Here is a 13,427-nt window from a genome sequence, read left to right on the forward strand (position 1 = left end):
AATGATTCCAACATATTGGATAAAAATAAGCTCATGAAGTCTCAAATATTTAGGCTTAACTGCATGCATCTTTTGTCATTTGTCAAAAATAAGCTCATGAAGTCTCTATCTCTCTCATATCATTATTATTAATTATTTTATCTCTTCTAATTACAGTATTTATATATATAATTAAATATATTTTTTATTATCCATCAAACTTATACTTAATTATTCAGAAAGAAAAAAATAACTCTAAAATGTAATCTAGGGGAAAAAGTTCCAATATTTGAACTGTCCGGTTCAGCGGTCGAACCGGTTCGATACGCGGTCGAATCAGCTCCGCCGATTAATTTCCGTGCCGGTTCAATATAAGAGGGCCATAAAATAAACCCTTTTCCGAATCCCTTTTCCGCATCGCTTCTCTCTCCTTCCCAAATCTCCCCCAATTCCCACCGCCATCTCGTCTAACACTCGATCGAACGCCCTCGCGCTCTCCCTCTCCCGCCCAATTCAGTATTTAAACTCGACTCGATCACCTCGTCCCTCCCTCCCTTTTGTTCTCCCCATCGCGCTCTCTCCCCCTCCTCTCCCCTCCCGTTAGGGTTTCTTCGCTCTCCCTTCTCTCATGGCTCCTGATCTCTTTCCCCCTTGCAGATGGGAGACGAGGGCCACGCGAAGGCCTCCGCCGCAGAGCCTCCGGCGATCAAGAAGAGGGCGAGGGACGGCGGGGATCTGAAGCGGGTGGCGGAGATCGTGATGGTCCTTTCGGCCATGGGCCAGATGCGGGGCGGCAGGCAGCCCACGGCGGCGGAGAAGGCCCTGGTCGCGGAGGCGAGGGAGCGGCTCGTGGCGATGTGTGAGGGTGTCAAGCCCAAGGAGCTCTTCTCCGGGGAGGCGGTCAGGGTCGTGGTGGAGGATCTCGGACTGAATAGGTCCAAGGATCCCGTCATGGGGTTCCGGCCGCCCAAGATGTCGATTGCCGACAAGTTGCTGCTCACCAAGAAAAAGGTCCGTCCGCGTGCCCCATAAGATCCTTTGTTGTTGCAACAGTAGGTGTCTTACTTGATGGTGAACAAAACATGGTCGATTGTTGCGATTCTTCTCCTCTTGAGGGACTTTGCATTTCGACGAGGTAATTGCTCCAGATACGTGATACATACGTAGTATTTAAGAGAGTTGATTTATGTATGGGCTGCTTCCCACTCAGCTAAGAAGTGGTTTTTATGGTGCTGTAAGTTACGCCTTCGGGAAGGATTAGAAGTCCAGAAAGTGTCTGATACTTATTTCAAGTTTCTTGCTTGACTCCTCAACGCAGTCAATATTAAATTGCAGAATCAAAGACCGGTACTTCCAATGGTTTTAATTCTTTTGGGAGTGAAGCTGAAAAAAATGATTTGCTAGTTGCTGGAACATCAGAGTTGATAATTGAAGGACATCATGAAATCATTAAATTCTTGTCTGTATGTGTCACTGATTGTCCAAATGTGGCTGCACCTTGTTTTAACATTTTCTGCCTAATAGAGCAGGTTAAAATATTGGAATATGTTTTCCCTTGATTTTTTGTTAAATTGGACTATCTGCTCTTACCATGTTTTACAAACTGCTTCCCTTCATTCAATTACTTCAGGTTTCTTCTATGACAAATCGGTGGTGTTAGTTTGACTATAATACTCTAGTAGTTAATTTGATTTGAAAAAGCTGATGTTTTGTTCCTCTTTTGAAATTTTTAATCTCTCTTTAGGTGCTTCCTAGGGTGTTAAGTTTCTCAATAATAGTAAATAATACTACAGTTTTTCAAAACTTATTGAAAAACATATAGCTTTCCTTTCTGTGGAATCAGTGAAAGCTTGTGGTGCAAGACATATTTTATGATGATTGTTCTGAAACTGCAAAATGATGATGTAAACCATTGGAATCTAGTTAATGATTTCATAGGATAGCTACTGTGAGACTTCTTAAGTAACTGGTTTCGTTTGATGTTGAACTTGGTCAGTTAGTTGTTACTATAGGCAACTTGTTGTTGTATGGCATTTGTTCCTCTTTTCTTTAAAAGCAAAAACATCTTTTGTTAAATTTCTTTTCAGGTTTCTTGGCAGGTGTTTGTTTGCATGTGAATTGTGACATTGACTTTTATGTGCTTCAACATTCTTGTCATTTTTTGGTGCTTAGTATGCTTACATACTTACAAAGCTTTGGTGATCAATAATATATCTGATGAACTATTCTTCTGGCGCAAGTTACAGATTGAAGAGTCCAAGGCTCACATGCAGTCATCAGTTTGTTCACCTCAACATCTTCCTGTAAGCTTTGGTGCAAAATCTGATATCCATAGAGCCTTGGCTCAAGATGCTTCTAGGTTTATGCATGACAGAAGTCCAATGGGAACCTCTGCTGGAGGTTCACAAAGTGCTTCACTGATAACGCGTGCTCCGTTGCTAACTTCTGCTGCCCCTTCTTTGAAGCAGCCACATTTAAATGATGTTCAGGCTGGTGTGAGTTCTGTAAACAAATTATCCGGCTCACTTGAGAGGGGTACGCCTTCAGCACATATTGGATTAAATGCAAGAATGAATGGTTCATCTTATCTGACACAAGATCAAGGTTAATCGTAAACTCTGATCACCCTCATTTTATGTCTGTTGGTCTGATTGCTGGTTGTTAATTTGCTTATGACTGAGATATAACAACTTTAAGAGTGCAATTATTGTTTTCTATTTGGTCTTTTTAAATGTTAAAACTAGATACTTAGTAACAAAAGAAACACTTTTGAATTCCATTTGTGTTTTTCTGACTGAAAATTTGAATTTGAAGGAAAAATTCTACTTCTGGAGTTTAGAAACAGAAACTACCTCTGATTAAATCACCATTTACTTGACGAGTCATGGAGGTGGAGGGTTCACTTACTTAATCACTCATATCAGGCGAAGACTAATTGAATTCTAGAGATTGGGAAACTGTGTTTTGATGCATATCTTGGGCTCCATGACTAAAGATTGGGTGTTTGGTTGCCATTCCTTTTTTTTCCTCTTTTCTAGTTGTGCTGAAGATAGTGTTTTAATCTACATCTCTTAGTATGCATAACAAATTGGGTATCCCTTTGCCCTTCCTTTTTTTTTCTTGCCTAATTGTGCTGAAGATGTTTTTCTTAACGTATGTATTCACTTCATATATGCTTAACGATGGATTGTCCTCTTTGTAGCTGAAAATGTGTCTCAGAAAATCCCAACAATCTCCTCTGTGCAATCAACGTCTGCTGCTGTGGCAAAGTTTGGCCAAGCAAACAAATTGTCAGATCATATTTCTGTTAAGACTGAGGGTGTTCTTGGTGTGAATACTGTCAAAACTTCCCATCAGACGATGATAAATCATGAAACAAAACCTTCTATGATGCAAGCTGGACAAGGAACCCTACAAATAGTACATCAACCTTCTCAAGGCTCGACAGTTGTTCATACACCCGGTCTTTTTACCAATCATAACGACATTGCTAAAAACATTCAGAGGATACTACAAGCAAATATTTCTGATCATCCAAGTTGGACTCCCCCATCAACTGAGTACATGAATTCTACTCTCAATTGCCAAGTATGCAAGAATGCTATCACCGATATTGAAAGTTTGCTTGTCTGTGATGCTTGTGAGAAAGGAAACCACTTGAAATGTCTTCAATCTTATGGTAATAAAGGCATTCCTAAAGCAGAATGGCATTGCCCCAGATGCTTAGCATCAAGTAATGGAAAGCCCTTGCCACCTAAATATGGTCGGGTTACGAGAGCTCCTATTGGTGCACCAAAGGCTACTTCAAATGCAAGCATTCATGCTTCTTCTAAGAAAACAGAAAATTTGGACAAGGTTAATCAACAAAAAGCAATTCCCAGTGGCATTTCTGGTGTCTCTCAACATGCCTATTCTTTGAATGAGGAGGGAAAACATCATGATCCAGTTCCAGATTCAAGGACAACCAGTCCAGAAGTACAAGTTACTTTGACCACTGTTGGTGATAAAAGAGCAAATGAAACATGCAATCTGATTGGATGTAATAATTTAAAGGAAATAAGTGGGCCCATATGTACTCCTCCTGGTACTCACTGTGAGGATACTAACAACATAGGGAATAATAGATTATCCTTGGCTGGCACTAAACCAACTGCTGAGTCTGTTTTGCAGCCTAGGACAGCATCAGAAAATTTCTGTGAGCATTCACATGATATGGATGTTGAAAATAATCATTTGTCTAAAGTGCCATTTGCACATAATTTTGACCAAATGAAATTGCCAAGTGATGGCAAGTCTCCTGCAAATGAACTGGACAAAGATGCCAAACTTGCCATGACCAAGCCTGAAGAAGCCCTTGGTGAAAAGAATCTACCTAAGAACATAGATGGTTGTAATGCTAGATTAGCCAATGAAGGCAGCACCCAATCAACTGCAGATAGAGATGGATACACGATGAATCAAAAAGCTAATTTAGGTTGACCACCAGCTAGTATCACTTGCAATCTTTTTGATGATACTGTCTCATTTTCATTTGCAACTGTTTTGCATCCACGAGATTCTGAGATTAGGTGAGTCCTTTTAGTGTGTTTTCTTTTTCTTATATGAGTTATGACAACTTGCAATATCAGTTGAAACACAAGGCTCTTGCTTGTTTTCTAGTTATGCACTGCAGATTTTTTTTTGGTAATTACTGATTAGCAACCAGACTAGGGGACCAGTTAAAGTTTGAATATCATTTTATTTGTGTGGTATTGTTAAATTTTACCATTGAAGAGATGTTGCATCATGACTAAGCATGAAATATGTGGCTATGAGTTTCATTAATTTGGCGCCAACTCAAGCATTTCAAAGCTATGTAGTTTTGCAGTTGTATTTTTTTGACTTTGGTCCATGTACTTGACCTTTTTTATAATAATTTTGAGGAGGAAAGAAAAAGATCTAGGATGAAGATGTCATGAGGAAGGCTATACAGGGATCTTAGCCGTAATTATTGATGAAGTAAGGTGTAGTCTTGTACTGCCACAAAAGTAAAAACATAAACGGCTGTATTTGAGGACCTCAAAACTGCAAAATTAAGATATTTGTTTCTCTTCCTGCAAGGGATAAAAGAAGCAAAACTTGTTTTCAACTAAGAACCATTTTAGTTTGAGGATTTTGTTTGGAGTCAAACATTTGTTTGGTTACAGAATTCTAGTGGAGAAGCAGCATTACGAGGGAAAGTCGAATATCTGCCTATCACATGAAGTAATATCGTTTAATCCTTTTGTTATGTATCTTTATGTTGATCTACCATAAGTTGGTAATGGAGCATGTAGGCAAGGTGGAATCTGTTGTTTATTTATTTAAATGTCATAGAGAGCTACGATAGCAAGTGAAAACTTGATTATGGTCCAAGCAACTACTATCCATTGTAGTGGAAAACTTTATTGGAATCCTTTTGTAGTGGTGTATTGTAAGCCCAAGCACTATTGTCCATTGGATATATGAAAGAGTTAAGATTCATTTTAACTCCTATGATTTTGGTCATTAACCTCTTAAGCCTTTATGATTTACTTGTGTTTAAAATAATCCATATATTTTTAAAAACGTAACATATAAGCATTTCCCGTCAAGTCTGAGTTAACAGAAATTAAGAGTTTGCTTACGTGACATGCTGACTCATAATAAATCATTAATATAATGACACGTGTAATGTTTATAGTCCCATACATTTTTAAAAACATAGTATATAAGCTCCTCATGTCAAGTCTGAGTTAATAAACGTTAGAGTCTGCTTATGTAACATGTTGACTCATAATAAATTATTAATATAATGACACGTGTAATTTAAGTTTAAAGAAAAAAAAACTAAGACCTCCATCAATGGTTAGAGGAGGCGTCGTCGTGGAAGCGACCACTAGCAGCAGCATCGAGCCGCTTTTGCCTAGTAGGGCGTCGTATGCACGGAGCCTCTCCCGCATTGACGATAAGCTTAGGAGCTTCCGGTCCTGTCTCAGGTGGATGTGCATCGACCAGTCCGTTACTAGGCACGTAGTGAGTGGTCTCCTGGTCCCTCTTTCTCCTCTTGGGCGTCTTCGTCCCCATTGCCTCTCACTTCGTCATCTCTTACGCCCCCACTCGTTACGCCTACGACGTGGTGGTCCAGCTCTCCCTCACCTCCACTTCTGATAGATTCAGCTCGCCAGCTCTAGGGCGTATGCCACCACGTCGCCTACCACGGTGCTGCCCACCACTGTGAACGACACCTGCTTCGATCCCGATGAGTAACACCATACCTTGTAAGTCACCTCCCCCACAAAGCATGACATCACAAAGACGGAGAGTAGGCGAAAGGAGCGGTTTAATTGGTTCATGTAGCCCTCCTGTACCTTCTCGCTCTCCCCGACTAGCTTGTCGAGGAAGAGGAAGCGACGGAGGCTATAGCGGCAGATGAAGGCAAAAAAACAAAGGTAGGAGAGGCCGGAGGCGGAGGTGAAGGAAAGTTGGACCACCACATAATAGGCGCAGTGGATGGGAGCGCAGAAGAGGATGAAGTGGGAGGCGGAGGTGAGGGAGAGTTGGACCATCACATAATAGGCGCAGTGGGTGGGAGCGCAGAAGAGGATGAAGTGGGAGGTGGAGGTGAGGGAGAGTTGGACCACCACATAATAGGCGCAGTGGGTGGGAGCGCATAAGAGGATGAAGTGGGAGGCGACGGGGATGAAGATGCTTAGGAGGAAGAAGAGAGACCAGGAGATCACTGCGTGCCTAGCGTCGGATTGGTCGACGCACATCTACCTGAGGTAGGATCAAAAGCTCTTTAGCTTGTTGTCAGCACGGGAGAGGTTGTGTGTGTATGACGCTCTGCCAGGCAACAACGGCTTGGTGCTGTTGCTAGTAGTCGCTTCTATGACGACACTTCTCGTCATTGACGGACGTCTCAATATTTTTTCTTTAAACTTAAATTACGTGTCATTATATTAATGGTTTATTATGAGTCAGCATGTCACATAAGTAGACTCTAATGTTTGTTAACTCAGATTTGACAGGAGGGACTTATATGCTATGTTTTTGAAAATGTAATGGTTATTTAGATATGAGTAAATTATAAGGGCTTAAGAGGTTCATGACTAGAATCTCATGGGCTAAAATGAATCTTAACCTTATATGAAATTTGTATCAATTGATCTATTTGTGTCTTGTGTTCCAAGTAGTGTCCCACATTCTCTTATTAGGCTGTTTTGTACCGGTCAGAGTTTGTATCTGAGGTCTTCTGATGTGAATTCCAGTCCACATGCACACTGCTTATAAGATTGATCATGTTCCAAGTGCAAATTTCACTAAATGTCCATTCATGTGCAGATCTCATGATTTATAACATTTTGTAATGGCGAGGATCCAAGTTCTGTTTACTGGGATCTTTTTAAATTATTTAGCCCATGAATATTCATGTTATTTCATAGCAGCTGGGCCTATGCATCCAGGTGCCAGGATAGTTGATATTTTTAGCAGGTTCTCTCTTTGCGGTAGCATTATATAATACGACGTACAAGTATTCCTTTGATTTCATGTCCTCAACTAATTTCTGTTCTTTTATTCTGTTGAACAGGCACTAATGCAAATTGCTGTTCATGAAGCTGACAAAACTTGGCATACTACGCTACTGTTGTATGCTCTACAACTCGCTTAGCAATTTAGTCTCCTTGTTGATTCCTCTGTGCTTAAATGCCTGCTAACCAGATGTTAGAGATTTGATTACTTCATCCAATATTATACATATCTCTCTCTCTCTCTCTCTCTCTCTCTCTCTCTCTATGAATTAAATACTTTGATGGAGTGGCTGCAGTTATTTCCTTGGTCTAATTCCTTCTTTGTGTTTCTGTTAAATTGCAAAAACATCTGGTGGCAAGGTTTTCACACGGGTTTTAGCATATATTTAATCTCACAGCAAGGTTCATTGTATTCGATTGGGGTTCATATCTCTGTGCATGATTGTCCAGTATGTGTTGGTGCTGCTGGGAATTGGTAAAATTAGTAACTCATTTATGCTTCCTTATGGATTAAAGATGAGATTATGTTTGAGACAACCCTGATAATTTGGCCCTCAATTCCTCTTTTGTTTATTGGAGGCATATGATTCCGTATCACCACATATGTGCGCTGCATTGATCAACTCTATGACTGCTTCTTGTGTTCAGTTGCGAGGATATCGTTGGGATAGTATACATCGGAATTTCCTTCAACGTGAAGAAGCCAGAGGTAAAATGTAATTGTTTGATCAGCATTTTGTTCCCAGATTCGTCAATTCTGCATATGAAAAATGCTTTGGTTAATAATTCTTATTAGTTATAGAAAGTCTCGAATCCTCAAGCTGTCTATGGGATTGTTTATAACAAAACGAGTCTTGTTTATGCATTAAAGATTTTCCTTTAGGATTGTCATAGTTAGAGAATTCTGTCGAAAGATCTGATTCTTGTTTATGCATTAAAACTTTTCCTTCACGATTGTCATAGTTAGAGAATTCTGTCGAAAGATCTAATATGTACAGAAGAAGACCAGAGTATTATTTTTTATTTTACTTTCACATAACATTCCTTAATTATTTTTTATCGTTTTACCTTTAACTTTTGTCTTATCGTGATTGGTCTTTTTCTTCGTTATATTTATACCGGGATGGTTATAAGACAGAAGACAACTACTATGGGGTTAAGGATAATTTTATCCTTTAGAAAATAAGGAAGATATATGGGAATAAAATAAAAAGATATGTTTTATGAGAAAAAATTATTTTTTTAAAAAATATTATATATATAATATGCTTGATTTGAGAGTATATTATACATCTAATCGACGGTCGGAAGTAAGGCGGGACAAAATTCAATTCTTTAGGATTTGCGGTGTGATTGACGTCAGCTTAATGACGCGTCAACGAACCTGAATCTTGACGAGTCTCGAGCCGCCATCGGAGCCGGTTGTCAGGATCCTTGGAAGGATCAAGAAACTCGCTTTAGGATTTGCGCTATGATAGACGTCCGATTAATGTCGAAAATGTTGAAGCGGAACCTTGATGAGGTCGCCAACCGTTGTCGGAGCCGGTTCTCGGATCCACGGTAGGATCCAGAAACTGGCTTTATTTCCGAATCTTGACGAGGTGGCGTCCTATTATCGGAGCCAGTTCCCCGGATCCGTGGAAGGATCTAGAACCTGGCTTTAAGATTGGCGTTATTGTAGACGTTGACGATATCATCAAACCCGCCTCTTGAGGAGTTCGCGCACCGTCACGCGAACCGGTTCTCCGGATCAATGGAAGGATCTAGAAACTGGGTTCCCTTTTCTTTATAAGGTGTCCCCGCTCGTCGCAATCTCATTGTCGTGCCCCCAATTTTTCTCGGATCTCGGCTTCCTCTCGATCGAGTTCGAGCTCTCTTCACAGCCCAGCCATGGCGGCCGAGTCGGAGACCTTCGCTTTCCAGGCCGAGATCAACCAGCTCCTCAGCCTCATCATCAATACTTTCTACTCCAACAAAGAAATCTTCCTCCGCGAGCTCATCAGCAACTCCTCCGATGTGAGTCCCTCCCTTTGATGTCGATTTTAAGGGGGAAAATATCCATTTTTTTGGTTCCCTTCTCCGTTTTTATTACCGATCTGGTGCCCCATAACAGGCGTTGGACAAGATCCGGTTCGAGAGCCTCACGGACAAGAGCAAGCTCGACGCCCAGCCGGAGCTATTCATCCACATCGTCCCGGACAAGGCCACCAACACCTTGTCGATCATCGACAGCGGCATCGGGATGACAAAGTCCGATCTCGTCAACAACCTCGGCACCATCGCTCGTTCCGGCACCAAGGAGTTCATGGAGGCCCTCGCCGCGGGGGCCGATGTCAGCATGATCGGCCAGTTTGGTGTGGGGTTCTACTCTGCGTATCTTGTGGCCGACAGGGTCGTAGTGACCACCAAACACAACGATGACGAGCAATACGTCTGGGAGTCACAGGCCGGGGGTTCGTTTACGGTCACCAGGGATACCTCAGGGGAGAGCCTTGGGAGGGGAACAAAGATTACTCTCTTTCTCAAGGAGGATCAGGTACACGCTACCGCACTAGCTCGCTATATTTGTTATAATAATTAGGTTATTTTACTGTACTGTTACTATAATCTTTTTCGTACTATCAATATAATGTTAATATGGTATTCATTTAACTCCCATCTTTGGTATCTGCTCTAACTTCTGAGGCTGTAGTAACTCACAACATTAAACATTATGTAGAAACTGTTATTAGATGGAGCTATTTATCAAGGCAAGAAAATAGAAAAAAACTATCAAGAACACTACTTTGCACTAATTCTATATCCAACCGGTAGATGGTATTCATATGATGATAATATCGAGGCAAGAAAAGAACAAAACTATTAAGGACAATCCCTGTGCACTAATTCTGTATACATAATTTATATCACTGTTTTTAGATGGAGCAATTTATCAGGGCAAGAAAATAGAAAAAATATTAAAAATTTTACTTTGCACTAATTCTATATCCATAACCAGTAGATGGTATTCATGTGATGATAATATCAAGGCAAGAAAAGAAAAAAAACTATCAAGGACATCCCTATGCAATAATTCTATATACATAAGTTGTATGACTGTTATTAGATGGAGCTATTTATTAGGCAAGACAATATAAAAAAAATTAAGAATATTACTTTGCACTAATTCTATATCCATAACCAGTAGATGGTATTCATATGATGATCATATCAAGGCAAGAAAAGAAAATAACTATTTATTTTGTATACATAATTTGTATGATGGTATATGCATGATTGTATCTCATGCTCAAGTCTTAAGAGCAAAATTTTGAAACCCTAAGAGGTATTGCAAATACTTCTCCCACTGTTGTTAATTTAAATTGCCATAGACTAAAGGTGCTGAAAGTGTCATAGTCTATATGGTGTTGTGAGACTACTGTTTATTTTCAGATTTGCTTTTAGTAACTGGAACGGTGACTGTTTAAATAAGATCTGAAGGTTGCCTTGATTTAATTTTTACATTACTACATTCTTGTACTTGTTTCTTGTTATGTACAAATTGAAGTTCTATGATCTACAATGCATTTCTGGTGATATGTACATGTTTGGTGCACTAATTCTGTATGCATAATTCATATGGTGGTATATGCATGTCTATATCTCTTGCTCAAGCTTGAAGAGCCAATCTTTGAAACTCCTAGAGGTATTGCAAATACTTCTACTGATGTTAATTTAAATTTCCATAGATTAAAGGTTCTGAAAGTGTCATAGTCTATATGGTGTCATGAGATTACTGTTTAGTTTCAGATTTGCCTGCAGTAACTGGATCAGTGACTGTTTAAATAAGATCTGAAGGTTGCCTTGATTTAATTTGTATGCTACTACATTCTTGTATTTGTTTCTTTGTTATGTACAAATAGAAGTTCTATGATCTACATTGCATTTCTAGTAATACGTACATGCTACCTTTGTATTTCTTCAATCTTATAATTGCATGACCTGTCACGTGTTGACATTGATCAGTGTCATCTATGTTCTTTATTGTCTTGACTTCTAAATCTGTTCCCAATGGACATGTCCCTGTCCGACAAAGTTATTATTCTTGTCTATTTATTCTAGCTTATGAATATGATCATCCATTGTGCTTCATACACTTGCAGTTGGAATATCTTGAGGAACGCCGTCTCAAAGACTTGATAAAAAAGCACTCTGAATTCATCAGCTATCCCATCTCCCTCTGGTCGGAGAAGACAACGGAGAAAGAAATTTCTGATGATGAGGGTGAGGAGGACAAAAAGGACGCTGAGGAAGGTAAGGTGGAAGATGTTGATGAGGAGAAGGAAGAGAAAGAGAAGAAAAAGAAGAAGATTAAGGAGGTTTCTCATGAATGGTCTTTGGTCAACAAGCAGAAGCCTATCTGGATGAGGAAGCCTGAAGATATCACAAAGGAAGAGTATGCTGCATTCTATAAGAGTCTCACTAATGATTGGGAGGAGCACTTGGCTGTGAAACACTTCTCTGTGGAAGGCCAGCTTGAGTTTAAGGCCATTCTTTTCGTGCCAAAGAGGGCTCCTTTTGACCTCTTTGACACAAAGAAAAAGCTTAACAACATCAAGCTTTACGTCCGTCGTGTCTTCATTATGGACAACTGTGAAGAACTGATTCCTGAGTACTTGAGCTTTATCAAAGGAATAGTCGACTCTGAGGACCTTCCACTCAACATCTCAAGAGAGACGCTCCAGCAGAACAAAATCCTCAAGGTCATCCGGAAGAACCTGGTCAAGAAATGCATCGAGCTCTTTTTTGAGATTGCTGAAAACAAAGAGGACTACAACAAGTTCTATGAGGCGTTCTCAAAGAATCTCAAGCTTGGAATCCATGAGGATTCTCAGAACAGGTCAAAGGTCGCAGAGTTGCTGAGATTCCACTCTACAAAGAGTGGAGATGAGATGACTAGCCTGAAGGACTATGTTACGAGGATGAAGGAGGGCCAGAATGACATTTACTACATCACTGGTGAGAGCAAAAAGGCTGTGGAGAATTCTCCATTCCTTGAGAAGCTCAAGAAGAAGGGCTATGAGGTGCTTTTCATGGTTGATGCAATCGATGAGTATGCTGTTGGTCAGTTGAAGGAATTTGAGGGGAAGAAGCTAGTGTCTGCGACAAAGGAGGGACTGAAGCTTGATGATGAGAGCGAGGATGAGAAGAAGAGGAAGGAAGCCCTGAAGGAGAAGTTTGAAGGACTCTGCAAGGTCATCAAAGAAGTGCTGGGTGACAAGGTGGAGAAAGTTGTCGTGTCTGATCGTGTCGTCGACTCTCCCTGCTGCTTGGTCACTGGTGAGTATGGATGGACTGCCAACATGGAGAGGATTATGAAGGCACAAGCTCTCAGGGACTCCAGCATGGCTGGCCACATGTCAAGCAAGAAAACCATGGAGATCAACCCGGAGAATCAGATCATGGAGGAGCTGAGGAAGCGAGCCGATGCTGACAAGAATGACAAGTCAGTCAAGGACCTGACACTGTTGCTGTTTGAGACTTCTCTCCTCACTTCTGGTTTCAGCCTCGATGATCCCAACACTTTCGGGAACAGGATCCATCGCATGCTGAAACTAGGTCTCAGCATTGATGAAGATGAAAAGGTGGAGGACACTGAGATGCCATCACTAGAGGAGGCCGACGCAGAAGAGAGCAAGATGGAGGAAGTAGACTAATTTTTATCAAGGTTTGCCGATTTATCTTTTGGCACTTGTGTTGCTTTGTTTATGTAGATGGCCTTTTTTAGCCTTAAGCTTGGATGGTCTTTTTTTATCTTATTTATACATGAACGACTTGTGATGTTATTTTGATACTAGTCTATGGATCTGATGAGTCCTTTCTCGTGTTTTGTGATTCTCGAATGGTTAAATAGTAGTCATTTTTCTCATTGCACAATCA

General features: G+C 40.5%; 2 protein-coding genes across 5 annotated transcripts; both read left to right on the forward strand.

The window, feature by feature from the left end:
* Positions 1-373: 373 nt before the first annotated feature.
* Positions 374-7,935, forward strand: LOC135658740 (uncharacterized). 4 transcript variants are annotated; one of them, XM_065176226.1, is made up of 5 exons: positions 374-495; positions 637-990; positions 2,226-2,583; positions 3,182-4,547; positions 7,568-7,935. In XM_065176226.1, the coding sequence occupies exons 2-4, from the start codon at positions 637-639 to the stop codon at positions 4,456-4,458; spliced, it is 1,989 nt and encodes a 662-aa protein (XP_065032298.1). In that variant the 5' UTR covers positions 374-495; the 3' UTR covers positions 4,459-4,547; positions 7,568-7,935. The 4 variants fall into 4 exon arrangements, with proteins under 4 accessions (XP_065032298.1, XP_065032301.1, XP_065032299.1 ...); XM_065176229.1 differs by having other exon boundaries at positions 2,226-2,514; XM_065176227.1 differs by lacking the exon at positions 7,568-7,935 and having other exon boundaries at positions 3,182-4,639.
* Positions 7,936-9,312: 1,377 nt separating this feature from the next.
* On the forward strand, positions 9,313-13,374 carry LOC103971011 (heat shock protein 81-1). Its single transcript, XM_009384932.3, has 3 exons — positions 9,313-9,524; positions 9,622-10,044; positions 11,651-13,374. The coding sequence occupies exons 1-3, from the start codon at positions 9,399-9,401 to the stop codon at positions 13,202-13,204; spliced, it is 2,103 nt and encodes a 700-aa protein (XP_009383207.2). The 5' UTR covers positions 9,313-9,398; the 3' UTR covers positions 13,205-13,374.
* Positions 13,375-13,427: the final 53 nt, after the last annotated feature.

This window comes from Musa acuminata, unplaced genomic scaffold (genome assembly GCF_036884655.1).
Source record: "Musa acuminata AAA Group cultivar baxijiao unplaced genomic scaffold, Cavendish_Baxijiao_AAA HiC_scaffold_412, whole genome shotgun sequence".
NCBI lineage: Eukaryota > Viridiplantae > Streptophyta > Magnoliopsida > Zingiberales > Musaceae > Musa > Musa acuminata.